The sequence below is a fragment of the Kogia breviceps genome, chromosome 7, assembly GCF_026419965.1.
Source record: "Kogia breviceps isolate mKogBre1 chromosome 7, mKogBre1 haplotype 1, whole genome shotgun sequence".
In the NCBI taxonomy this organism is placed as follows: domain Eukaryota; kingdom Metazoa; phylum Chordata; class Mammalia; order Artiodactyla; family Physeteridae; genus Kogia; species Kogia breviceps.
Genome location: NC_081316.1, coordinates 112,415,402 through 112,442,570, shown reverse-complemented (window position 1 = coordinate 112,442,570; position 27,169 = coordinate 112,415,402). Strand labels below are relative to the sequence as shown.

The following is a 27,169-nucleotide window of genomic DNA, read 5'->3' as shown; positions in this document are numbered from 1 at the left end:
CATCTGGATCGGGGCTAATGGGCAGCTTCAGGGGGCAGACAGAAATGCCAAGCGCTGGCCTGGCAGATCCAAGGGTTTGGGGCGCGGCCAGAACACGCGGGAGAGGAGGCCAGCTGCAGGGGGCCGTGAGCTGCACACGTAACAGCTGCCTGCACGAAGCCAGCAGCACCCTCCCTCCTTGCTAGTCACGCCACCCCGCTGCCTGTGCTTAGGGTGTCAGTCCTTTTCCTGTGTCCACTGCCTACCCCCTTCCTAGAGCAGAGCTGGCAAACAGTGAGTACTCGGTAACCACTGGCATTTCGTTATCAAAATATTTAATAACTGGTACTTTGGTCATGCTCTCTGCCCCACCCTTCCCCTACAGCACTGCCCTGACAAGCCACCTAAGCTGGGGACGCAGAGGGCGGGGATGAGAGCAGGCAAGGGGCTCACGGTCGGGAGTGACGCCTCCCCGTCTCTCCCTAGTCCTGCCCTGGAGGATACGGCAATAATGCTTTAATCAAAATGGGTCAGGAGTTAGAAACAGGACCAAATGGAGGGTAGATGGAGGAGTGCCAACGTGAGGAAACACACGGAGAAAACTGGCTTGTGGACAAAGGGACAAAGAGAGGCCGGGTGGCTCTGAAATAGCCACTTCTAGGTGCAGGCTGATTACAGAGGTTCCCGTTTAACGTGAGAAGGAGAGACATGCTTTTTCTAGGCCTTGGCCCTGCTGAACCTCTGCCTCTCACCTCTGTCTCGGAATCTGAACAAGCAGGAGTCTGAGCATATCCCTTCTTGCACCAAAATGCAGACACCACTTAGCCCTGATCCCTTCCGCCGGCGGCCTCCAGAGCTCGGGCCTTTCTCGCTGTCGGCGTAACTGACGCCTCCGGGGCTCCCACAGTTCCTCTCTCCTTCCGCTCCCCTACCCAGGACTGTATACTGTGCGGTAAATCACTTCTCTGTCATCAAGGGCTTTGTAGTTAATAGACACTGTTTAATAATCTTTAGGACCAGGCAGCCTGTATGCTCTGTTAGTCCCCAAACAATGATGAAAACCTCCCCTGACGTATTCCCGGCAGCCACGAGACTAGTTACCCATTCATAAATCTTAAGAATGCATGTCCTGTTTCCAAGTACCCGCCCCCCTGCCCCGGGTTAACTATAAAATTGTCCTGGTGGCCCCTGGTGGTGTGGAGCGCTCCCAGACCGCTGTCCACGTGAGCCCGTTCCCGATGCCACCCTGTAAGTGACCCTATACCAAACGGGTCCATTAATCACACGGAGCTGCCCCCTCATGTTTTGGTCTCAAGGCGCCTTAGTTGAGTGGGCACTTTGCGTCCCCTCCGTCCTCCAACAAGGCCCTGGAGTCTTCCGTGGCCTCAAGCTTGGTGGTCCCCTTCCGGCGGAGGGTCCCCTAGCCCGTGGAAGCCTCGTGGGCTGCGCTGGCTGGTGCTGGGTCCAAGTTTCTGCTGCGATCGGGTCCTCACATTTCTCTATACCTGCGTGAGGAGCAGAGAGGCAGTGGAAGAGAAGGTGAGACACGGGTTAACAAGCTCCTGCCCCAACGGTGGGGACGGGGAAGGCGGGTCCCGAGGGTCCCTTAATAATTGCCTTTCATCCCGTTCACTACAATTAGGGCTCCCTGTCACCTCTTCGGCAAGCAGGGAACACCAAGCCAGAATAACGTGAAAAAGCTTACAACGTCCGTACCGCGTCTGACCAGTCTGCAAAGCAGTACCACATACCCAGCTTGTCGCAGCCCGAGATCAGCCCTATCAGGTATTTAGAAACGAGCATCCCCATTTGACACACAAGGACGCGGACATTCAGAGAAGGTGCCCGAGGCTCTACAGAAGCAGGTGAGCAGAGAAGTCAGGATTGTCCAGCATTTCTGGTTTCAAGCCCCGGGCTCCCTGTGCCCCAGCAAGCGACTCTCCTTCTCCCACACACGACTTCCTCAGAGAAGGACCCGCTGAGGATGCAGAGAGAAGCCAACCCCGCACACCTGGGGCCAAACTCAGGCTCTGCTGGGACCAGCTAAAGGCCTGAGGCGTGTCCCATGAGTTCCGAGCCTCTGTTCTCTCACCTCTAAGTGAGAACATCTACCTCTCCAGGCTGCTGAGAGGGAAGCCAGTACAGCTACAGACAGACTCAGCTCACGCGCAGAGCAGATGCTTACTACGCGCTCATTCTTTTCCCTTTCTGCATCACTTCCTCTCCTCCCAACGCCCCCCCCCCCCCAGGCCCGGGCGGGGGACAGCAGGTGGAAGGAGCACCGGTTGAGTGAGGTGCCATCCACAGCTCCCCCTCCAGGGCAGGGCAGGACACAGACCCTGTTAATGCCTCCTGCCCTGCATTCCTCTCCCCCTGAACCCGGACGACAGCCTTCCTCAAAGGGAAGTCCTTCCCCAGATACAGTGCTGGTTACCATGACCCCAGGGGGCGCTTCCTCACATTTACCATCCAGACCAGGTCCATCGCTCCGGCAGCTTCTCATTAGCAAGAGCTTCCTAAGGAGAGCCAGAAAGGCCACGAGAGAACATTGCCAACCCCAGCAGCAGCCGCCGCGCGGCCCAGCCTCTAGCGCGCTGCCTCAGCCACGGGCCTATCTGCACGGCCTCCACGCCCGCCACCGCCGGGCAACAGGCAGAGAGCACAGCAGGCCAGCTTTGGGCTTTGCTCCAGAGGCTTTGCTTGGTAGCCGCTTTTGTCTGCACACCCCAGGCAGAGGGGCCAGGTGCCCTTGGCTTCTGAACTTCGGGAGGCACAGACGGCTCAGGGTCCAAGTTCAGAGGGAAAACGATTTCCCTGGATGCTGGCCCCTCTGTCCTGAGGTCTACGTCCAAAGCCCTATCTCCCTCCCTAAGGAGGAGAGGCTGCCGACCCTCACAGCAGCTCCGGCCCCTTAGGAAACACTTCCCAAGCACCACACTCTGCCCGGACCCAGAGCCTTTGGAACTGGCCCCCAAGGAGAAAGCGAAAGTCAGAAAAACCGCACTGGAGGAGAGAGGCTTCGCATGCACTCTAAGGGCACGGTAGTTAGAGACTTGAAGAAAATACTCACAAAAGTCACGGGACTTGAGGAAAATACTACCGCGCGTGGGTTAGGGCCACACTAGAGCTATGGAGACACATGGGGATAACAGAGGACAGGTTAGTGGAGCTGGGGGCCAGGCAGGGGTTCCCGGAGCACGTTCAGCATCCGGCTCCAAGTTCCTGAGGTCTCGGCTGGAGCTAGGCTCAGACTGGTGCCGAGCAACTGAGTGCCGGATTTGACTCCCGGGAGAAGTGAGGCCGGGCAGGCAGGGCTCCGGCGCTCCCTCCGCAGGACTTACCCTCTGTCTCTACTCAGGGATGATGACCTCCAGGCCAGGATCTCTTTGTACACCAACCGGCAGAGAAGCTGAGGGGAGGGAGGCTGACATCAGCGTGGAGCACGTGGCTGGTCCCCAGCGCTCGGTGACCGCTCGGCTGGCTCACAGCGTCACTCCGCGGGGGTTCACCCGTGGGATGCAGAGTGGTTCCGCGCAGAGCCCTGGATGGCTGACACTTTGGACCACTTTGGACACTTCGGGACTTTCCAGGGTTCCAGCCCCGCAGGACAGGGCCCCTCCCCATACCCATCTGTGCGCCCCAAAGCTCTTACCAAGCAGGCCAAGATGTCGGCAGAGATGAGCATGTAGAAGACGTTGTTCCAGCCTGTGGGGGAAATGAGCCCGGCCAGCAGAGGCCCCAGAGCCGCACCTGTGTGGAGCCCAGCATGAGAGAAGGGCCCGGCACCAGGGACCCCGGCCCTCCCTGCCCGCAAGAGGGCAGCAACCCAAGAGTGCGCCCGAGACCAGGCCTGGGGCTCAGCTGCCGAGAGCGAGAGTCACAGACCTATGGATCCCGTGCCGTCGATGATGGCCGTGACGGTGGAGAGCGCCTTTGCGTTGCCCTTCAGGCTCTTGTGAGTCCCCTGGGGAGAGACAGCAGAGTGGGGAGGCCTGAACCAAGAGGCGGCACCGAGCAGGACCGGGACCGGGACCAGGACCGGGAGAGGGACTGGCTCAGGGGAAGGCAGCGACGGGGGCTCGGAGCTGGGGAGAAAGGGGGGCCGACGGCCGATTCTGAAGGACTTTGAGGATCTCGTCTCTGCAGGCAGGAGGAGGGGGAAAGACGTGAAGATGGGCCTGGAGACACAGGCCCTGGCCAATCCCCAAGCTGGCTCCGCTTACCAGGTCGGCCGAGACAGCAGTGGTGATGAGGGCATAAGGGCCGTTGACCAGGGCTCCACAGATGAGCAGCATTACTGACGTGATGGAGACGGCCCAGTTAGAGAGGAGAGGCCACCGCCACCCCCAGCCCCAAAGCGGGGGAGTCCCCCAGGCGTCAGGCTGAGAACCTCCACTTCCCCGAGCCTCCCACCCACGTCCCCAGGCCAGCCTCGCGGTGTCCCCGAGGCAGCGCCAGCTCCTCACCTATGGAGACGCTGATCCCGCTCTGGCCAACGTAGTTGTACAGGAACATCTGAGAGAGGAGAAGGGGGGAGACGGAGTCACACCCTGGCTTCCCCACGGGCTGCCTCTGTTAGACTGGAGCCCAGAAGTCTGGGAACCCCAGAGGTCCCCTCTCTCCTCTTCCTTCTCATACCCAGGCCTCTCGGTCTTCGTGTCCCAGGGATGCAGGGTCTAATACGTGGTAATCTATCATTTCCCTTTGCCCCCAAAGTCTCCTCTCATATCGAACCTCAATCACTTATTCTTTCCTTGGTCAAGAAGCTCAGCAGCTGGCCTCCCCCTTCTCACCAAGGCCAAATAACCACGAATCCCTTTCCCAAGTTCTCAGCCTGGATCTCTTTCCTGTGCTGACCCTGGCTTCTCCTCCCCCGGCCGGCCGTGCACGCGGATGTACACACGCAGAGAGACGGGTGTGTGCGTGATGCCCAGGCGTGCACAGAGTTCAGCAGCCCAAGACACACACGCACTTTGCCCTTGAGGCTCTACGCACCATGGGGGCGGCCAAGATCAGCATGACACAGCAGGTGGTGGCCCTGCCATTGGTGTAGTCAGAGACGAGCCCCGCCAGGATGCCGCCTGGAACACAATGTGCACGCTGCCGCCCCAGGCACGTGGGGTCCCCAGCACTGCCCCGTCACTCAGCCCAGCAGGGACCGGGGCCGGGCACCCGGAGCTGGCTGAGTGTCCCCCTCCGCGGCCTCCCCCACACCCACTGCTCAAGGGAAGACCACCTGGGCACGACGCCACCTTTTCCCTCCGATGCCACCTGCCCAGGTCACATCCCACTGGACCCGTCCCTTTTTTCTGTACCGTGACCAGAGAGGAGGGGGATGCGGCCTAGAGGCAGAGCAGGGCACGGCCTCACCTACGATGCCACCAACATCGAAGAGCGTGGACAGGTCCCCAGACTCCTTGGCACTGAAGTGGACTGTGGAAGACAAAAGCGTGTGTTCAGACCTGGGGGCTCAGGGCAGACATCCTGGGGGTCCACCGCCGGGAGCGTCCCTGCAGACACCTGGTCCACTATCACCTTCAGAGGAAGGAGTGGGGGGCCATGGAGAAGTGACTGGCCAAGGTCACAAGTGAGTCTGCAGCAGTTTGGGACCGGATGCCCTTTCCGGCCCCCAGTCCCGTCGGATGGCCTTGACCTCCCGGCAAAGCCCTTCTATGAAAGCACTGGGATCTGGTCCCCTGGGGACCCTGTCCCACTGGGGGCACAACTGCTCTCACTGAGCCTCAGCCCGTCCAGCCACGTTCCTGCCCTGCCCCTGACCGAGCGGTTGGTCCGCACAGAAGCTTGTCACCTCCATTTGAGGTCCCTGCTTATAAACAGAGCCAGGAAGGAGGCTTGTGGGAAAATGGGGACCTCAAGTCCCAGACCTCGCCCTAGAATTAGAAAAAGGGACGCCCAGAAGCTTGACTTGTAGCCCAGCCCTCAAGGTTGGCTCACACTCTGTAGCCAGCATCAAGGCCACAGAACAAAGAGTCAGTGACCACAGGGCTGCCCTGGTGATCCACCCCCGTCGAGAGGCCCCTCAGACGGAACCGGGGGGCGGGGTGGGGGGGGGTGAGGTACAGCTTGAGACCTGGCCCGGACTCCTCCCCACCGCATCCTGTGCGGTGCAGGGATGCTGTGTGGAGGGCAGCCTCGTCCCTCCCGCGGGGCCTGGAGGGAGCCCGGCAGCCCTGGCTGAGTGGTCCTTGGCCCTGGTGGCGCTCTGAGGCTCTGGGGCTCTGGGGGCGGAGCTGGTCCCTGATAGAGTAGCTCCACGTGTGGAAAACCAGAGATCCAGGACAGGGGAACATAAGGGAACATCCTTTTCAACCACAAGAGTGACCTCTCCGCATCTGTCCGTCCTCGGGCAGGGGCAGAGGCAGGGGAGAGGCGGACCACAAGGTGGGCAGCCCAGCAGACCCAGGCAAAGGGCATCAGTCCCCCGAGGCTCCCGGCAGCCCTCCTTGGAAGAGAACAGTGTTTCCTGCCAGGCTACAGGCAGTGGGGGTAGCTCATCAGGCCCTCTTCCTTGGGCTGGGGGAGGCTTAAGGGGCTCCCGGAGGCACTCAAAAGGCAGACCGTTTCCAGCACCCTCCAGTCCCGCCCATCTATGAGCCAAGCAGCCTGGAGGGGGGTTTCTCCTACACCTGAGGCTGGAGAAGAAGTTAGGGAGGATTGCAGGACAGAGCTTTGAGTTCCTAACCCCGACTCAGCGCCAAGGGAGGAAAAGTGGCTGGAATCAGGGACTTGTGTGTGTGTGGGGGGGGGGGGGGGGGTGGTGCGTCTGCAAGGTTTAGCTTCTCATTAAAGAACAAAACTTTCCCTCCTGCCCTAGGAGAGGTTCAGCAGAAATCCTGCCTATTCCTGGAGTCATACGCATCACGTGACAGGTTTCCTCCTCAGAGACCCCTCCCTTGCTCACCTCTTCTTCGCCGGGTACTCACCCACATTGAAGATGTAGAGCGGCAGCCAGTAGAGGAAGGTGTAACTGACCAGCTTGGCAAAGAGCAGACACAAGGAGAACTCGACCACACCCTGGGGAGCGTGACAGAGGGCGCGATGGAAACAGGGGCAAGACATCCTTGGTCCGTCAGCAGAGCCCCATCCCAGCACTCTCCACCGCCCACTGCACAGAGCAGCCCCGAGGACCTCTCCAGCCTCAGCGACAGCAGTGTGCCTGCAGCGCAGATGTGCTGTCAGGACGGGCCTCCCATGTTCCCCTCCCCAGGTGGGCCGCCCTCCCTAGGCACTGCATGTAAAGAAATTCTGGAAACCACAGGTCACGCTGAGATCCCCATCTCCTGAGACCCAGCAGAAAATTCTGGAGAGCCTGGCTCCTCCTTCCAGTCCACGGAAGACTCACCGGGATCCAGAGCGCCCCAAAGAAGCTGATGGCAGCGGGCTGAGCACTTGGCTCCTTGGAGGAGCTGACGGCAGACTCCAGGCCGTTCTCTCTGTTGGACTGGGGTCCGTTGCCAGGGTCCTCAGCGCTGTCCCCGTCCTCTTCCAGCCCACCCTGAGCAGACAAGAGCCCTTGCTGTGGGCACGTCCACGTACCACCCTCCCACCAGCTGGAGGGACAGCCCACGTGAGAGGTAGGGGCCCCCACACTGGAAGAGGTATGTGTCCCCCTCCTGGACTGGACCAACATCCTGCCAGGCCCGCAGGCTGCCGGGGAGCCACCCAAGGGCATGACTCTGGCCCTCACCCAAGGGCCTGTGAAGTAACCGTGGGCACACGGGCCCCTCCTCCACTCCTTGGGACCAGCCCCCGGGTGGAGTGGAGGGCAGGGATAGGACTGGGGGCCACACTCACATGGTGCTGAGGCGGGGAGCAGTCCACATCTTCTGGGTCTGAAAGGAAAATCTTCTAAGAAGCTTCCCGGCAGGCCAGGCCCTCACCTTGCATGGCGTGGGGTTCCCCACCCCTCCTCAAAGGGGGTGAGTTGACTTTCCAGCACAAGGGAGCATGGAACCGGGGCTCCGGAGACCACCTTCAAGGTCTGGGTCTCCCAACCATGAGTCGTGTCACCACTGCCTCGTGGACTTTCGTTCTCTTGCTACAAGCGGCCGTGGTGGCCCTGACTCCCTGGCCCGTCTGTCAGGGAGCTGGGAAGAGGCAGCAAACGTGGAGAGGGCCACCCCACCTTTCCCTCCTCAGCCTCAGAAGAGCCAGCGCTTGCCAGGCATCCTGACTACACGTCTCACGGAAACGCTCCACAGCCCAGGGAAGCAGGCATTGTTATACTTAGGTCACATGTGAGCAAACTGAGGCCGAGAGGCTGTCCGTCCCAAGTCACACGTCTGTGGCTCCAACCCCGCTCTCCCGCGCTACCGGCCGCCTTCTCCCTGGGCCGAACCGGGAGGCTCGGCCCCGGCGCTGTGGGGAGGGAGGGCTCCACTCACATTCGATGAAGAAGAAGAAGGTGATGAGGCCCATGATGGCGGTGATGACGCCGGGCACCACGAAGGACAGGCCCCACCGCTCATCCACCCAGATGCCGGCGAGCAGGGAGCCCAGGATGTTGCCTACGGACGTGTGCGAATTCCAGATGCCCATGATGAGCCCCCGCCTGGAGGGGAGGGGGGGAGGGAGGCAGAGAAGAATGGGAAAAGTAAGAAGAGAAGCACAGGGCTCCTGGCGACCGCCCCACCACCTGCAGCCTCCGAGCTGAAGACCCCACTCAGGGAGGAGCGGGAGGGTTTGCTGGTGTCAAGGGAGGGGCAGCAAGGCCGGGGCTCCCCGAGCAAGCGCTCTCTGGCTCCTGCTGCCCCAGGGCCCAGAGCCCCGCCCCTTTCTTCTCTTGCCCTCAGGCCGTGACTCTGAAGTCCTCAGCCAGGGGTGACTCTGCCCCCAGGGGACACGGGCACTGTCTGGAGAGTTCTGGCCGTCCCAGCTGTGGGTGTGCTAGTGGCATCTAGGGTAGAGGCTGCTGAACCCCCTACACTGTGTAGGACGGTCCCACAACAAAGAATTATCCAGCCCCATATGTCAATAGTGCCAGGGTTGAGAAACCCTGCCCTAAAGAAACTTTTTTTTTTGCACAAAAGCCAGTTCAAGGAAAAAAAAAAAATATATATATATATATATACAAACACATATACGTGTGTGTGTATACAAACACAGTTTTATAGGCTTCGTTTTTGTCTTCACGCAAAATGGAAATTCAAATTCATCTATTAAGAGGAAAAAAGCATAACTGAGGCTGCGGGTTTTAAGGATCAAAACCTTAGCGACGAGAAAATCAGTACTGCTTTTAGTCACTAAAACGTGTGTATCTCGGCCTGTGAAAGTCAGCAAGATGGAGGCAAGTTTCTAATCTTTGACCCTGAAATCACATTAGGGGCCACGAGGGACCCACCAGCCCAGCCCCCCAGGCGCCGCCCACCCTCCTACCCCATCACACTCACTTCCCCTTCCCGAACCAGTTGCCCACGCAGGTCACCACGGAGGGCCAGCCCGTGGTCTGGACGAGTCCATTGCAGATCTGCAGGGAGGGAGGCGGGACAGGCCTGGGCTGAGAGGTGCAGCCTCTGGGATGGGGGCCCCTCCGCAGCGCACACTACGCACCCCCTTCCTTCACCTGCGTGCACGCACCCCCTAACCCACCAGCTGATTTCTCCTGTGGCCCCAGATCCCCGCGGCAGAGACCAGGCCTCGCAGGCACCTCCACGGACCTCAGGGTCGCGCTCAGCGCAAACTCACTGAGCCCACGAGGCTGACCACGGGCAATGGGCAATGGAACCCCGCATGGGGATAAAGGAGCACAGGGCTGGATGCGCCGGGACCTGGGGCGGCTGGGAAGGACCTGCAGCCTCTACTATCTTTCTGTGCCGGGAACAGAGGCCTGAGTGCAAGGTGAAGGTTCGTACCTGGATAAGAACAAAGTACCAGAGCACGTGGATGTTCCAGAAATACCCCAGGCCAAAGAGCGCGGTGAAAAGGCCGCTGAGCAGCATTCCGGCTGTAAGGTAGTAACGGAGGGGGAGCCGCTCCCCAAAAATGCCACTGCAGAAGAGAGAGTTGGATCCTTGGTAATCTCTGCTACCTGCGCCCTTCGGCTCTCTACCGCCTATCTCTCCACCCCCCCGCTCCCCGCCCAAAGCCACCGAAACGACTCTGCTAAGGTGACCACCAGTGACCTCTGTGTTGCCACACGCCAGGGACCCCCTCGGTCCTCCACCCACTGGGCTCCTCTGCTTTATTTGACGCTGCTGACCAAGCGTCTTGAAGTGTGCTCTCCGTGGCCTCTGTGAGGTCACCGTGGCCCATCTGCCTCCCGCCTTGGCTGACCAGTGCTTCTCATGCATTTTCTCTTGCATCACTTTTATGGTTGTAACTACCACCTATGTATGTGTTACACAGCCCAGCTACATACCTACAGCCCCGAACTCTCCCCCCGGGCTCCACGATCGTATCCAGATGCCTTCCAGACATCTTGCCTGGGATGTTCCCCAAAACAACTGCCGCTCAACAACCCCCAAAACAGAACTCCTCTGCCTCCGCCCCCCACCCTGCCGCGTGTCCTGTGCCCCTCATCTGAGTGGATGTCGCCACCACGTTTGGCCCCTCAAGCCAGAAACCACGGGGCTACCTCAGTTTCCTGCCTCTCCGTCCCACCCTTCACAAGCAGCCTCCAAGACCCGTACCTTTTACTTACTTCTCTCCAGTGCGTCGTTTCTTTTTCATCTCTGTTACTATTGTTCTAACTCAGGCGTTGCTCAAAGCTCAGCTGAGCTATTATGAGATCTGGTTCTTAGCGTGACCTGGTACTCAGCCCTACTCTCCCTCAAATCTACCTTCCGTCACCCTCACAGCGATCTGTCTGCCACGTTAATCTGAACATGCCACCCTTCAGAGGCTCTCCTGCTCCCACAGCCTGGTACACAATGACCTCATTCTTCAGCCCCATCTCCTGCATTTTACACTCTGGTAAACCTGTTATTTGTCCCCCCAGATCAGGCTGTTTCACACTCGCCTTACTCTGTTCCCTCCACCTAGCCATTTCCGCATTGCCAAGCCCAATTCTTCATTAGTTCAAGTGTCAGCTCCTCTAAGAAGCCTTCCCCAACCCCTCTTCTCTAATCCCAGCTCACGCTGAGTGACCCCCTCGGAGCCCCCAGAGTGCCCCGTATGAAGCCACCTGTCTGGGAGCCACCACACTGCTTTATAACTAGCTGCTGATGTCATCAGTCACTCCACTAGGCCGTGAGCTCTCTGGAGGTGGTACCCTGCCTCAGTCATCTTCGATTCCTGGGAACAAACATCACGCTTGCTACGTAAAAGCCGTGCTGGGCTTTCCCTAGCATCCGGGGCTATCCTTGAAGGACCCCGGTCTAGGACAAACCATTTTCCAGCCACACCACTGACACTGCCATCTGAGTGAATAAACTCAAAAGGACATCCAGGAAACCCTTTCCGGGAAAAAGAGTTACTAAAAGTGGGAGCTGGCCAGGTGAAGGCGCAGGCTCAGTAACCGTGGGAGCACGCTGGCTACGGGCCGACGGGACGTGTGCAAGTCTGGCCTCATTTCCGCCTGGGGGGCCCCCGCTTGGCCAAGGGGAGACAGCGGCTCTGAGCGGCTCTACTCGGGGCACTCGCAGGCTCTGCCTCCCTCTCACCTGATAAACATGCCGACGGCATAGGCCACGAGGAAGGCGTTGTCCACCGCCCCCAGCAATTGCTTGTAGTTGCTCTGATCTGAAAGCCGGCGGGAGAGACACGAAGCTGGCTGGCTGCTTGGACGCCCCTGCAGGAAGCGCTTTCCGGCCCCGGTCGACCCTCTCCTGGGTAGGGGGAGTGGGGTGTGGGGAAGAACAGCTTGCCCCGCCCTTACCAAATGGGGCCCAGTTGCACCACGTGGTGTCGTTGTGGGTGTCGCCGATGGGCCGGATCATCCCTGAGCAGTTGTGGTGCAGACGGCTCTGGAGAGGCCATGGGCGCACAGGTCAGGGGGCATCCTGTGGCCCCGAAAGGAGCAAGCAGCCTCCAACACACCAGCCCCGCTGCCCCCCTCCACTGGACCCCACACTCCCTCCTCCGGCAAGAACCGGCTCCAGGGGCAAGTGGCCACAGCAGAGCCTCGGTGAAGGGCAAGGGGGGGTCTACGAGCAGGGTAGACACGGGGCCCAGGGTGTCTGCTCTCTGGCTCCACCCGCCGCCCCCGCCACCACCGTCTTGGTGAGTAAACCCAGGAAACTCTCCTGGGAAAAAAGAACTGCTAAAAGTGGGACTGTGCCAAGGGGAAGGGGCAGGCTCAGTGACCACGGTAAGGGAACAACGACGGTTATATGCTGAGTTCTAGACCGTTCTACGGAAGTGTATTTCCGCTGGGGCCCAGCATCTCCTGCTTTCTTCCTTACCCCCAGGCCAGCCTCACCTTGACGACACTGATGGGCTTCCTGGACATGTGATAACAGGTGTAGATTAAGAAGGTGATCAGCAGGATGAAGCCTCGGTACCTTCAGGGAAAGGTGGGCAACTGGGTTAGCAGGGAGCTCGGACCCCCCGCCTCTACTGTGTCCAGGAAGCATGCCACCTGTGCCCGTTCTAGCAGCCTCAGAGCCCCAGCACCGCCAGCTCTCCTGCATCAGGCTCCCCTCCAGACACAAGTTCCTCGGGGCAGAGGCCAAGGGGAGGGCAGAAACAGATGCCAGAGGCCAGAGCGCTCGGGGGGCCCTATGTCCCTCCTCCTGCTCCCGAGGCCTCCCGACAGAGCTAGCCCAGCATCAGCGCCCTAGACGACACCAAAGTACCCCCTCCTGTTCTTACCACTGCCCATCACCTCTACTTCTCTCTGGCCTAAGATCGGGGTGCCTCTGTGTGTGTGAGAGATGGGGGCAGGGAGATAGAATTGTATTTAAAATACTGGACATGGTGGAAGTATTTAAAATACTGGACATGGTGGAAGCCGGTAGGAGGCTGATGTGGGAGAAGGGTGTATCTTTAAAGTGAGGTCGGGACTTCCCTGGTGGCACAGTGGTTAAGAATCCGCCAATGCAGGGGACACGGGTTCGAGCTCTGGTCCGGGAAGATCTCACATGCTGCAGAGCAACTAAGCCCGTGCGCCACAACTACTGAGCCTGCGATCAAGAGCCCGCGAGCCACAACTACTGAAGCCTGCATGCCTAGAGCCCATGCTCCGCAACGAGAGAAGCCACCACAATGAGAAGCCCGCGCGCTGCAACAGAGAGCAGCCCCCACTCGATGCAACTAGAGAAAGCCCCCACTCAGCAAAGAAGACCCAACGCAGCCAAAAATTTAAAAATTAATTCATTTTAAAAATAAATAAATAAAATAAAGTGAGGTCAACGCTGCTCTTAAGCCTAGAACACAGCAGAAACAGCACCTGCTGCGGCCCAGTAGGGGCAGAGCCCAAAACCTAGTTGGAAATGTGGCAACAGAGGGAAAGCTGGTGACGGAACCCAGGTCCTCTGCCCTGGTCCACTCCACTGGACAGAGGGGTCATCCTTTCCAACTGTGGCTCACACATCACATGGGCCCTCTCGCACCAGTGCTTCTCATCCCATGCACTGGTCTGGGGAGGAAAGAACAGTTCAGCCAGGCAGGCACCACCAAAGTTTCCACTGCATGCTCCCCTCTTCCCCTTCTGCTGAGGGTCTGAGGAAGGGCCTCCATGTCCTCCTGAGTCACAGCATCAGCTGAGTCGAGTCAGCAGCCGGGAGCCACGAAGTACATGGAAAATAGACCTCAGCATGGACTCTAGCCCAGGAGAAAGACCAGAGCCTTGGTTTCTTAAAGAGCCCACGGAGAAGGTGGGGAAGAAGGGGAAGGGGGCCTGAAACCCTTTCTATCCCTGGGACCCACGAACCAAAGGACCAGGACACTGGAGGCTCAGCCAGCCCTCTCCAGGGATCTGCCTCCAAACCTCAAATCACTTCCCCCCGAGCATGTCGTGAAGGCTCCTGCTTGTGAGACGAAGGGGTGTTTCAGCAGAGGCCGAATTCAGGTTGGGCTACCAGGGCCCTTCACCCCTGGACTCGTTCTCTGTCTCCTTCCCTCCACCGCCTCACAGTTTATCTTCTGAAGAGAATGAAGGTACACGTGCCCCCGCCGTCACCTGGCTTTACATTTCTCGGTGGCTCTCCGTTCCACTAAGAACGAGGCTCTGACCCTTTCGCCTGGACCTTATGCTCCTCTCCACTGCCCAGCCTCTCTGGCTCCCCATTGCCGAGGGTGCATGGGGGCGGGGAGTCACCAGGGCTGCTCCAGGGAATCTGGGGTTACTCCAAGGGACTGTCGCAGTGACCCTGTGACATAGACAAGCTTGCAATGTTTTCCACTCGGCAAATGGCTCATGACTCCTACCTCAGGAACTTCCAGAATCTGGTGGCAGGGTTGGGGGTGTTTCTGAGAGAATTGGAGAGGGTGCGCAGCAGGGCTTCTTCAAAGAGCACAACACGAGATGGAAGAAAATCACAGCCCTACAGATAACACTCACCAGTGTCCTGCCCCGGGAGCTGCTGAGTCTGGAAAAAAGCTGAAAGCTTTGATGGATGACTCTACTTTACTGTGTAACCAAAGGAAAGTCCCTAAGCCTTTTATGCCTCCGGTTTCCTCATCAGATGCCCATGGAGGACGGTGCCAAACACATCCAGCTCAAAGACCGGGGAACACAATGTAACTCTCACCCTAGGCCCTACGTCTCTGTTGGGCCACTTTTACGACCCCCCAGGATCAGCTGAGTCTATCTTGGCTGTGCCACGTGGATACAGCCATTGACCCTGGTGACAGATCCGATCTCCTCTGGGCCTGAAAGATCCCCAGGTCCCACTGCGCCCTCCAGCGCTGACTGTCCTTCCTTGACAGGCCAGGCAGGGAGGCCCAGGCTGCAACTCAGCCGTGCCGAGCCCACGCCGAGCCCACTCAGGAGCTGGTCAGAGACAGTGAGGGATCAAAAGGCACAGCCCTGGGCCTCCCTGGTGGCGCAGTGGTTGAGAGTCCACCTGCCGATGCAGGGGACGTGGGTTCGTGCCCCGGTCCAGGAAGATCCCACCTGCCGCGGAGCGGCTGGGCCCGTGAGCCATGGCCGCTGGGCCTGCGTGTCCGGAGCCTGTGCTCCGCAATGGGAGAGGCCACAGCAGTGAGAGGCCCGCATACCGCAAAAAAAAAAAAAAAAAAGGCACAGCCCTGCTGGCGGCCACCTTTCTCCTCCCTCCCTCCTCCCACCACGACACTGCTTCAGCCCCAAGTGCCAACACCTGCCCACCTCAGATCACCTGCCCTGGACGTTCTCCAGCCTGTGTCCTTCCTTATGTGCCTTCTGGAGTCCTGTCCCTCCCAACCTTGGATGGCAGACGCTATGACAGAATAGCAGGCACACCCAGGCCCATTTCTGACATCTCGATTCTCTCTGGCAGAAACAGGACTGCCTTCCCATCCACATCCTACCACGTGCCAGGCACTGGGCTAGGGACCCAGAGAAACTGTAAGAGAGACCTCCGCCCTCCAGGGGCTCACAGGTCAGCAGGGAGACAAACGGAATTGGTGCGACAGTGCCATAAAAGAGGGCAGCCCTGCATGACACGGAAGCAGGGACGCCGAGACCGGCTGGGATGGGAGCAGTGTCAGGAAAGGATTCTGGAGGTGAGGCTTCAGCCGAATCTTCGCAGACAAGCAGGAGGTGGCCAGGTCCACCAGGGCTGGGGCGGGAAGCGGCGCCAGGGAGAGGGAAGTACGTGTGCAAGGGTGCGGAGGCGTGAACAGCAGTAGCTGTCTGGGGAACTCTGTGTAGTCAGGAAGCCTGGAAGGTGGGACTGGGCCAAGCTTGGAAGGCGAAGGAGCGGGGAAGGAGGGAGGGGACAAGTCACGGAGGGCCTAGGGGGAGTTTAGACTGTCTCTTGGGGTGACGGGGAGTCACTGAAGAGGGGTGGGATTTTCTAGGTCAGAGAGTTCTGGACACCTCCCATGCTAAGCCAGGTGAAGACCCAGGGCTCTGCCCTGCTGATTAGTTTGGGAAGCTCCAGACAAGCTTCCTCGCAGGAGGTGGGGCTGGTTCCCTCGGCCTCATCCATCCTGCCAGCCACCCTCCAGGGAGACCCTCGGTGGTGCATTTCAGGGAGCTGGTGTCTGTAAGAGAAAAGAGCAAGGACTTAGGAATCAGGCGAAACCTGATTTCATTCCTTACACCTGTTAGTCATCTGCAAAGTAGAGTTTATCACCTTTCTCATAGGGCTATTGACAGGTTGATGAGATGATGCATAGGACAGCTCTTACATGTCCCTCACACCCGATGGGCGCTTACAAATGACAGCTACTACGATTTCAGATTTTGAGGAAGGAAAGCTGGAGGGGGCGGAGGCAGCCCGTGCTGCTGCTCTGTCTGTTACGGGAGGTGAGCAGGGTGTGTGGGTTAGCACCAACCTCCTCCGAGCGGTGGTGGTTCCAGGCCCTGGATTTGCCTGTAAGGCAGGGATCTGGAGGCCAGCATGGCCACGCCTCCCACATGCCTAGTATACCGAGGTGGGTTAGTGGAACGCGAAGATGCCCCGAAGCCACCAGTGCGCCTGCGGGAGCCTGCAACGGGAGAGAGCAGAGGCCGGTCCGCTGGGGCCCGCCCATGTTCTCCCTTGCGAGTAGACAGGGAGGCTTAGCAGAGGTCCGCAGTCATGCTGATCTGCCAGATTCCAGCCCTGTCCAGAGGCTTGGCCTGACCTTTCCCTCAGCTCTAACCCCATCCCTCAGTAGAAAAGCTGACCAACGTTGCCGTGTGATGCTAGGACGGGCACTGGCCTCCTCTGGGACCCCCTGCCTGGACTGCAGCACAATGGCGGCATGAGCCCAGAGGGGCACAGCTAGCTGCACAGAGCATACTTGGGGCCTCCCCTTAGTCAAGTCCTCTTTCCATTCCACTCTGGCAGCTCTTGTGAGAAAAAGGCCGAGGTGCCGTAATTCAAAGGGGACTGGGGACATGGGGCCGGTGAAGGGCTGGGCTGACACAAAGGCTGTCAAACTCACAGTAGCTCACAGGGGAGACAGCTGACGTGCTCCTGCTGCCCCCAAGTTTCACTTCGGCTTTCACAAGCCCTTCCTGCAGAATCAAGAGGCCCCAGAAAGGAAGCGGGGCGGGGCGGGGGGCGGAAATACACAGTCGGGCTTTGCCTAGCTTGCCCCAGGGCAGCTGCGAGGGGGAGGGATGGCAGCCCAGGTGCTGGCCAGGCTGGGCAAGCAGGCCAGAGACCCGGGAACATGCACGGCGAGGTCCGCAGACTGTTCCAGGCAGGGTGGACCCCATGGCCCTCTAAGTCTGTGTTAGCGAGAGATGGCACTTCTTAGAATCTCACCTCCCCTTACACAGCACTGGTTACTGAGTAACCAAGTCAGATAGAGAGGTGGACTAGCTATCTCTTAACTATTAGCTGACAGTCCAAATTATTCTTTCAAATAAGCACGCTAATAGCTTTATGGACCTCATTAATACTCTGCACTAGAAATGCTTCTGAGGTGGGGACAAAGAACAATGTCTGCCAAAGCAGCAACAGATAACAAACAAAAACCCCAAAGGACCTGCAACCACCATCATTACAACAGGAAACAAGAAATAGCCCAGCAGAAGGATGCTGACCTCAGGAGACAGTGGAAAGAGGTCCCTTTTCTGCAATGTCTACCCAGTCATCCCCTGGCCCCTGCATCCCCCTCCTTGCTTTGCAACCACATTGGTGACGGTCCCTATCCCCATGGCAGGCCAATAGGGAATTAAACTCCCTCACTGCCCAATCCCTACCACCTCCTGCCTCAGCCCAGCCCCTGGGCCAAGTCTGGGGCAGCTAGTAGATGTCTGGGGCTACTCAGGTTGGCCACGGGACAGACTGGGCTGGCCGTAGCCGCAGGTGACCTTGGCACTTGCCCGGAGGAAAGTGCCACTTGGTGGCCTGTGCCTGGATGTGCCTGTCCTGGGACTCAGCAGATCTGAAGAGGAGAGAGGGCTGGGGACAGTAGGAACCAGGCCAGTGGTGACAGTGCCATCACCCCACCCCCTGCCAAGTCCTCCACTGCCACTGGGACACATCCTGGTAGGGGAAGGCCACCCTGGAACAGACAGCACAGGGCAGAGCCCTGAGCCAGGCCTTCCGCTGACAAGATGGGCCGGGGACAGGCCAGGTCTGGGAGGGCCTCTGAGGACAGAGGAGCAAAGCCCTCTTGGGGCTGAGACCCGGCGCAAGGACTCCTCTGCCTGTTGCCCTCCCTCCAGATGGAACTTGGGCATTTTCTCAGAGACATCAGGTTGACACAGGGCTCGGTCCCAAGATCCTTCCCAGAGAAGGGAGCCATTGGCTAGTAGCACAAGGAGCCCGGGCCTTTCTAGAAGGAATGAGTAGATAAGATAATGATCTTTTTTAGGAGAGAGGAAAAATATAGGCTAGATTGCTTTGCCTTGGGAAGGAATCTAGGCAGGGGAAGCCTGAGTGCTCAGACAGAATGAAAAGACGTGGCTTTTAGCTACAGCATGAGCTTTCGTTTAGGTACCTGGAAAAACTCCGGAAGAGTGTGAGAGCTGGTGGGGTTTGGGAGAAGGGGTCAGTGCGCGGTTGGTGGTCTCCCTTCTGAAGAGCGGCTATGCAAAGAGCACAGGTGGGAACGCGCTGATGGTGGCGGGGCCCTCCTCCCCAGGGAGCTAAGATGAGGACTCTCCCCTCGGGATTCCCTGGAGGCCTAGCAGCTCGCCCTCACCTACTCCTTCTCCCCAGCATGAGGGACCCAGGGGAGGAGGCAGGAGCCAGAGGGCAAAACGAGAGCAGTGATACTGCCCACCCCGCCTCCAGCCCGCACACCAGTTTGCGGACAGTCAGATGCGGGCGTTGTGGGCTGCAGGGACTCCGACCCTGGCGTCTGCCCCCAGTTCTGGTGTTACTTCGGGACCGCTCAGCTCGGACCTCAGCACTCGGGTGGTACAGCTCGACTGGAAGAAGTGAGGTCTTGGCCATCCGTACAGACCATCCCCAAACCCCGGCTGCCTTCTAGACCAGGGGGTGGGCCCTGAGGCCGACCGCCCCACCCGAAGCCACGGAGGTGCCGCGTCAGCCTGCTCTGTAAGGAGGGAAAGAGGAAACAGCAGAGAGGAAGAGGAAGCAGAAGGCGGCTGGGGGAGAAGAAGCAGTCACGTGTGGGCAGGGGCGGGAGCCTCGCAGGGTCACATGCTCTTTGCGGATCAGCCTGGGGAGCCCGAGGAAGGGAAGGGGGTCGGGACAGGGGCGGTGGGCTCGGCCCTCCAGATCCTCCGCCAGGCTCTCTCTCTCCTTCCTTCTCGGAGCTCCCTCTCACCATCACCGCTCTTTTAAAGGAGCCCTTTTCTGCTGCTCTTACCGGGCATCTCTGGGCAGTTACCAGGAAGAGAAGCAAGACAGGGAAAGCCACTTTGCAGCATCTGGGTCCCCGGTCTGAGGCCATGGCAGAATAGGGAAAAGGACGTTAGACCAAAAGAGGCTGCGTCTTAACTTCTGGTTCTGTTCCTGTGACCTTGGGCGAGCTGTCACACCTCTCAGCCTCAGCTTGAGCTTCTTTTAAATGAGATAGTAAACTCCTGTCACGTGAGGCTGCCCTAAAGACTAACTGAGATAACATTTCGCCTCTCAGCCTCACTTTGATCTTCCTTTAAATAAGGTAGTAAAGTCCCCGTCACGTGAGATGTCCATAAGGGCTGATGAAATGAGATGCGATGGATCTGGCAGCAGGACCTCAGCAAACTCCGGCGGGCAGAGCCGTTGGTCCCTGCTGCAGCCACCAGCCCGCCTCAGCCTTTTCGGGCTTGGGGGAGGGCAGCGAGCTGGGAGTTCGCAGCTCCTGCTTTCCTGCCTGCCCGGTGCCCCACCCATTCCTGCTCATCCAGCAGGAATGCCACCTGGTCCTCCTCCCACAGGCCCCAGGAAGCAGGCCCAGCCCCATAATCAGCAGCCATACTCATCTCTCTGGCAAGATGCCCACGTTGCCATCTGTCCCCAGACGTGCCCACACGGACGCTGGCACAGAAGGCAGGGCACCGGCCAGGCCCAGGCCTGGGGAGGACTCAGAGGGGCTGTGACTCCTGTAAGGACACACTGCCTGACCCCAGGGGGTCTGACAGGAGAAGGAGGGGCAGTGCCATCTTCCTGGGCAGAAGCCCCTCAGACTCTGTCTTCTGCTGGCACACCTCGTGCCGCCTGCCTCTCAGCCTCCTGTCCGGGGACCGCGCCTTCAGGCCCCGGGCTCCTGCCAGCTGCGGCTGCACGTGACCAGTGCTGACAAGACAGGCTACGTCCTCACTCCCGCGCCTTCGCCAGCTCCACGGGTCCACTCAGAATGCCTCCAGATCCACCAAGGCGAATGCTACCTGTTCCTCCTAATGAAGATGAAGCCCCCCCCCCCCCCCCCCAGAGACTCACAAGCACCGCGCAATTACCAAGTACTAACTGCATGTCAGGCACTGGGCTAAGTGCTTTAAATATCTGCTCACTTAATTTCACCAAAACCCTGGGATAGAGGTACATTGCTATTTCCATCTTAAAGACATGGACCTGGAGCCTTCGAGATTTAGTGATTTGTCTCAAGTCCAAAGGCTATGTTTTCTTTTCCCCTCCCACACTCTAATCGGGAGAAAAGACCGTGGGCTTGGGAGTCTAACTAACCTGGATTCAAATTCACCTCAGTTACTTACTAGCTACGCGGCACTTGACCAGGTGCGTAACTTCTCTGTGCCTCATTATACCCATATAATGGGGAATTCGGTGGGGAAACAAATAAAGACCTTGCAGTGAACCACAAACACAATGCCTGGCACAGAGCAGTAGGAAACGCAACTAGAAAAATAGTCAATAATTAATGTTTAGATAGTGCTTAATATGAGCCTGGCACTGATCGAAGTATTTTACCTGCTGCATCTCGAGACAATCTTTAATCCTCACAACGACGAGGTAGGTGTTACAAGTAACCTCACGGTACAAACAAGGAATCCAAAAGCTCAGGGCCAGCCCACCCTCTGGTGTCCGGCTCCAGGACTGTCTGCTTTCTTCACTTCTGCTTAAAAGCCCTCCTTGGGTACAGGGGGAAGCAGCAAATTTGATAATGAGAGTACACGCCCTCTCTCCAGCTTGATCCTTAATTCCGAGAAGGAAGGACCGTGTCTTAAGCATCTTTGTAGGCCTCACAGTTGAACACAATAATGTGCCTACAGAAGGAACTACATTGACGTCTGGTGTTTGTTAGGAGTCCAAACCTGCGTGCATCAGCAAAGAAGTAAAAGAACACTTATCGTGTGCCCTCCATCAGCCACGGGAGATCAAGAATGTTCATGGATCACTTTTGCCTTCAAGAACCCACCTGACTTTCACCCACGAGGGAAGTGAGTCTCAGAGAAGTTAACGACACAAGGCGCACAGTGGTGAGAGGATTTCAATCCGGATCTGTCTTAAACCTGGGAGATGTGGGAGAATACGGTGGTTGGATTCACACTTTAACAAGTGTGTAAACGACGTGTGTGTCTGTGGAGAGTTGTGCTTTCCTGAGCTCTTCTCAAATGCTGGAGTGGGACAGGCTGTTTGCAATGATCCAATCTCCCTGCCCCTCATTTTCTCTGAAATATGTTACTTTGGTTAAAGGGTATAATTAATGTATACGAATAAGGCTCTACTAGGAGCAATAGTGGCAGAGAGATACAACTTTGAATATATATGGTAATGAGATATATTTTTGTTTATTAAGGGGAAAAAAGAGAAGTAGAATATTTTACTTATGTAAGTATCTCAGAAATTGTTTGCTGTGTGAGAAATTTCTAAAGGTTTCTCAACGCCCTCTTGGTCCATGATCTGTTTCTATGCATCAGCACCCTGGTGGTGCTTTGGCTGGTGATAACAGTATAATGTTACCAGTCATGATTTCAGCTATGATTTTGAATGTAACCTGGGCTGCAACCTTACTTCTTTAATTTGAATCTAGCATCTTCTAGGTCAGTGGTTTTCAATTGGGGATGTACATCAGACTTTCCTATGGAGTTTTATTAAAACATAGATGTTTAGGACTTACTCCAGACTTACTAAATCTCTTAAGTCAACATAATTGGTATCTCCTTGTATATTATATAAATTATGTATTGGGGTTTTTATATATCTCAAGATTTTTTCCTCTATAAAAATTATGCTCATCATTTTTATAAATCAGATATAATGTTCACTGTCTTCTTTGAAATTAGCCTTAGTGTGTTTTTAGACATTGTCTAATTTTTTTTTTTTTTGGATTGGCTTTATTTTGTTTTACATACCTCAGGAATAATCTGACTTCCTTGTTAGCTGCATTTTTCTTGTCATGAATTCTCATCAGATCATTCACTTTTGAAAATTATCATTAATAAGTTAATCCATACCTTTTTAGGTCTCTGTCCCTTACAGATAGTTTTTGTTCTACTCTGATGCTCCCTAAAGGCTGTGCAGTCAGCTATAGGCCAAAGGTTTTATCTTTAGCAAACAAGAACCGTCTCAGAAAAGCACAGGACCAGGTACATACTAGTGGGTATGGACTCCTGATGACATCACTCAGATATCTTTAAGAACATACCAGTGGACTGAGTCAGGATTTCCAAAACTCTTCAGCAAAAAGCTGACCAGTTTATGAGGTTGCGGTTTATGAGGTTTCAAACCCAAGATTCAGCAGAACAAGAATTAATCACTTAGGACTGAAAGAACTGATAAGGAATATCACTTACGTTTGGAATATTACTGATGTTGTTATAGTGTCCAATCTTCTGAATACATAAGAAAGCCCCTTGTCTTTCTTCTTAAGCTGGCTGTAACCCATAACAATTTAGGAGACCCTGTTTTTGTAAACTGAAACATTTGTAAATACCTTATTCTCCCTGCCTGACCCCTCGGAATTCAGAAACTTTTTTTGAGTCTTCTTGCTTTTTATAAAATATGGTTATTTGCAAAAGTTCAATAAGGATCTTTTTTTTTTAACCAAAACATATTAGAAAACTTGGTTTTACAACCAAGGCCTTGACTAGAATGTCGTACTTGACAATGACGCTCATTTAATCAAATATTGCTGCCACTTTTAAGGAATTAAGGTTGACAGCCAATACAAAACCCGCCTAAGAAAACTGGCTTACTGTGTTCCCTTACACACAAATCAGCAAGGTCACTCCCTGGCAGGGCCAGGAAACTTAGGATATTTGGGGGACCTCAAGAAGAGAGGAATTTGCCTAAATTTATAGGTACAGCAGGTAAAACCTAGTGGAGACAGTTTCTTGGCTTGGCTTCATAATCTCAGAACAGTAAATAATAGAAGGCTTTTAAAAGTCCAATCCGAGATCCCTTATGAAAACTTCCAGCAAAGTGAACTTAACAAGGCCTATATAGTAAATTATGTCTATAGCTTATCAGATCAAATCTAATGAGACCAACCCTATTTTGTGATCAAGAATAATCTTTCTCTGAGACTGTTTTTGATCCCAGCAGGGCAGACTGTAGGGGAAAAAAATGTGTGTTTCTCTGGAAAACTGTGCATTGCCCAGAGGACACCCCTCCAAGTTATCTGATTCTTGCCTTTCACTGAGCTTGAATTCCATGAAGTGGTAAGTAACTGGTAAGTCATATAAAATATGTCCATGAACTGGCAGAGTTTCAACAGTCTTCCCTCCCAACCAGCTTTGCCTCAATATGCCTAACTTATGAATGGGGACGTTCTTTGTATTCTCTCTTTTCAAAATTGTGGTAAAATATATGTAACATAAAATTTAACGTTTAACCATTTTAAAGTATGCAGTTCAGTGGCATCGAGTACCTTCACGTTGCTGTGCCGCCATCATTACCATCCATCTCCAGAACCTTTCCATCTTCTCACACTGCACCTCTGTACCCATTAAACAATAACCCACCCCGTTCTCCCCTCCCTGGATTTTTCTTTTTTTGATTTTTCTTTTGTGCCAATTAAAACATCTTCTGGCACCCTCATTATGAGTGAAATAAAATCTTTTAACCCATGTTCATTTTTATATCCTTACAAGAGTCATGATCTCATCTTTTTCTGAAAAATATCTTTTAAGCGTCCTAAACTCAAAAAGGACCAAGTAAATAATCTAAATGAGTGAGGAAGGCTGGGAGTGTGAGGCCTTACGGTCAGCTGTCACCAACTGACGGTCCTGATTTGCCCAGGACCGAGGGGGCTGGGGATGCAGGATTTTCTGTTTTAAAACGGCAACCAGCTGGTCCTATTAAGAGCTTGCACGCCATCTAAAAGGGGCTCCTACTCCTAATGATATACTTGGGGAATTTATGCCTGAGACTGCTACGTCAGAGAAGCGAGGAATCTGGCTCTTTACGTTGTTTTATAATTTGTAAATGATGGCAACTAACACAGTATTAAACAAAACAAAAAACACTGTGCAGACCAGGCAAACTGCTCCAGTGTGGCCTCTGATGAAGAATGGGCTGTAAGCCGTCCACCCCACCGCACACCCCCTGATCCGCAGCCTCCTCAGGCCTCCTTGGTCAGGAGGAAAACTCCTGTGGAAGCCGCTGGCCCGCCGCTGGGGTGAGCACCGTGCTGAGGCGCAGCTGCCGGGCTGATCTGAGACGCACGCCCTCCCGGGAGGGCGTCTCTCAGGGCCCAGAACCCCTCAAGGCAAGCTCCCAGGACCACTGGGTTCTGGCCTTCGTGTTATCCAAGGGCCAAAAGAGACCAAAAGGACCACTCGACAACTCCAATGGCCACTTTTTCAGCAACTCCGCCACGCCCTGACCTCGGTTCCCCAGCCTGCAAGCCCAGCCCGGCTCCCCCGGGGTGCTCAGCGATAAAGGAGGCGCTCTGAAGGTCTCCCCGCGGGCGGGTGGGGGTGTGTGCGTGCCTGGAAGTGCGGATGCAAACGGGCATGGCGGAGACTCTCCTGGGCGGCCTCCCAGGGAGGGGTCCTGCGGGGGCGGAGCGAGCTAGGGCGTGCGTGCCACCCACCTCCCCACCGACCGGCCAGATCCTGCCAGAACCCGCCGCCGCGCCGAGCCGCACCCCCCAGCACGCTGGGACTCCCGGCCGCCCGAGTCGGATCCGCCGAACCCGAGGGAGAGGGAGGCCGTCCTGGCCCGGCGCCCCCCACCCCGCAGGCCCTCTCACCAGCTGTCCCTGGAGAAGGCGCGGAGGAACCAGACGCCCGGCGCCAAGGAAGACCGCATCTTGCCCGGCGATACCCGAAGCGAAGCCGAAGCAGAGGAGGATGCAGAGCTGGGCACGCGCCCCGAGCCGGCAGTCCCCAGAGTTTAAATGCCCCGCCGGCCGGCCCGCCCCGACTCCGCAAACCTTGGCCTTTAGCCCCCGCCCCCTTGCGCCCGACCGCCCTCGGGCCCGGCCGAGCGCAAAGCGCACGCCCGCTGCCCTGCCTCCGGCCGGCCGCGAACAAGGACTTTTCTCGTGCTCTGCCTCCGGGCTGGGGACCCGCGGCCCTCCGAGCTTCGGGGGGCCCCTCCTTCGGCCTGCGCTTGTCGGCTCACTTTCCTCCGGGGAACCGAAAGCTGCGATCCCAGACTCAGTCAGCTCTGTGTGACCTTCCGTCTGCCCTCAGCTGCTCCTGCAGTGCCTTCCTATCCTGATAAGCTGTGGCGCCGACACAGATCGGGAAACTGAGGCAGGCTGGAGGGCCGGCGTCCCACAGGACGCTGATTTGAGTGCCAGCGCCCCCTGGGAGCGTAGGTGTCCCAACAGGGACTTTCCGTCCCACTCAGATTCCCCATCACGCAGTGAGCCAGACAGGACCCTACCGCACCTCGTCCACGGAGAGACTGACACCCCAGCTCCGCCTCTACGCCCCACGGTGACTGTGCAGCGGCCACTCTTGCTCTCCCTTCTGAAGGCCCACAGCCATGCAACAGTGAAGGGCCCGTCTGAGGCACAGAGTTCCGTGCTCTAAAAAGTGCTCTGCAGACCTCTAGCCTGAAGATTTCCAGGGTATGTTTTCACGAATAAAAAGCAGTGATTGTGAGATCTTTGTCTATGAACCCAAGGGTGAACTAACTATAGAGGGAAGCATTGGCCTGGAGAATAAAATGGTTAATAGAACGTGAACTAGGAACTTGTCTGGGCAAATAGATTTCAGCCCTGAGCCCACCCTGCCCCTCACTCCTAGGAGTGCCCAGACTCAAAGTGCAAGGTCAGAGAAGGGCAGTAACAGCTACACCAAACAGGTTCAGACCCAGGAGAGTGGGCTTGGCCGCTACCAGCCCCGGAATCAGGCAAAAAGAGGTAAACAGAGTTGTAAAACCCTCCCTTAACGCCAGGCAGTCAGGGGCAGGGGTCTGGTGGCAGAAATGCAGACAGCAACAAACAGAAGAGGGCAGGAGAGGAAAGGGCACAGGGGATAGAAGGAAGAAGCCGTGCTGGGTTGTGTAAGGTATGGAGCTGAAACACTGAGGAAGGGCCCAGCTACCGGCAGCTAGCTCAGCCCTTAATTATACCGCACAGGGTGCCCAGATGTACATTCATTTCGTTCTTACAGGCCAGGGAGTGGGCAGTATCCATCTGAGAAGACTGACTACCCAAGCTGGTTTGCCTGGGACAGTCCCAGCAGACACCCACTGTCCAGAATGTATGATGGACAGCTCTGGGGTCAGTAACACCCGAAAGACATTAGGCCTGAAAGAAGGCAGATTAAGGGTGGAAAATAAAATGGGATAAGGAGCTGATGTCACCAGGAAGAGAGCTGCCTGTGTCCAAAGGACTAGGGGGAAGGATAAAGTTGAATACAGAGGAGCCAGGGAAGCAGCTGAGGTCACTTGAAGCTACACGGGAGGAGTACGTGGACATCAGCAAGGGAAGGGAAGAGCCCACCGCCAGGGCTCCAGGGGTGCTCTCCAGACTTCAGGAGTGGGGACTGTCTATCTTTCCATTTCAGACAGAGAGAAGCCAAGGAATCAGACTCCTTAGCACTCATTTTCCGTGCCCCTCTGGAGAAGGGGTGTTTGTGCCCCTTAGGGGACCCTGCTTGTCTGTGGCTGGAACCCTCAGAGAGGCATAAAGAATTCGCCCTCATGGTGGTATGACTATTATTCATGCTGTGCCAATGAGTGGCTGGGAGCAGGGCCAGTCCTGAGACAGTCTTTGCCTTGTCCTAGTGACTTCCTGTGAATTCCGGGGCCAGGATGGCAGCAGGGCCGCTCCTACCAATGTTCCTCACTTGCTCCTGTGTGTGACCTGACAATCTCCTCGCTTCCTGCCGCTT

General features: G+C 56.5%; 2 protein-coding genes across 12 annotated transcripts in view; one reads left to right on the top strand and one right to left on the bottom strand.

The window, feature by feature from the left end:
• The window catches only part of TMEM218 (transmembrane protein 218), a 29,544-nt gene extending 20,982 nt beyond the window's left edge, over positions 1-8,562 (top strand). For 2 of the 9 annotated variants that reach the window (XR_010841484.1, XM_067039238.1), the window contains one exon: positions 1,622-3,845. Coding sequence is in view for 2 of the 9 variants with exons in the window: in XM_067039238.1 (XP_066895339.1) it covers positions 1,622-1,669 (48 nt within the window). In the remaining 7 variants the exon portion in view is untranslated. Of the gene's footprint in view, positions 1-1,295; positions 1,519-1,621; positions 3,846-6,814 lie in introns of those variants that run through there. The other 7 variants (XR_010841485.1, XR_010841488.1, XR_010841487.1 and 4 more) reach the window with 7 other exon arrangements.
• Positions 301-25,476, bottom strand: SLC37A2 (solute carrier family 37 member 2). Of its 3 annotated transcripts, none has more exons than XM_059070325.2 (19): positions 25,072-25,476; positions 12,359-12,440; positions 11,816-11,903; positions 11,601-11,679; positions 9,852-9,987; positions 9,390-9,466; positions 8,385-8,551; positions 7,795-7,832; positions 7,343-7,495; positions 6,924-7,014; positions 5,350-5,412; positions 4,975-5,060; positions 4,446-4,494; positions 4,203-4,276; positions 3,865-3,943; positions 3,632-3,729; positions 3,321-3,388; positions 3,050-3,106; positions 745-1,484 (listed from the first exon to the last, which is right to left on the bottom strand). In XM_059070325.2, the coding sequence occupies exons 1-18, from the start codon at positions 25,128-25,130 to the stop codon at positions 3,076-3,078; spliced, it is 1,518 nt and encodes a 505-aa protein (XP_058926308.1). In that variant the 5' UTR covers positions 25,131-25,476; the 3' UTR covers positions 745-1,484; positions 3,050-3,075. The 3 variants fall into 3 exon arrangements, with proteins under 3 accessions (XP_066895335.1, XP_058926308.1, XP_066895336.1); XM_067039235.1 differs by lacking the exon at positions 25,072-25,476 and adding an exon at positions 19,303-19,740; XM_067039234.1 differs by lacking the exon at positions 3,050-3,106 and having other exon boundaries at positions 301-1,484; positions 25,072-25,292.
• Between the last annotated feature and the right edge of the window lie 1,693 nt (positions 25,477-27,169).

Coding starts and splice junctions, on each gene's coding strand:
- SLC37A2 (XM_059070325.2), bottom strand. CDS start 25,130: ATGCGGTCTTCCTTGGCGCCGGGCGTCTGGTTCCTCCGCGCCTTCTCC. Junction 9,988..11,600: donor GCCGTCGGCATGTTTATCAG/GTGAGAGGGAGG, acceptor TCTCTTCTGCAG/TGGCATTTTTGGGGAGCGGC. Junction 3,107..3,320: donor TCCCTGAGTAGAGACAGAGG/GTAAGTCCTGCG, acceptor GTGTCTCCATAG/CTCTAGTGTGGCCCTAACCC.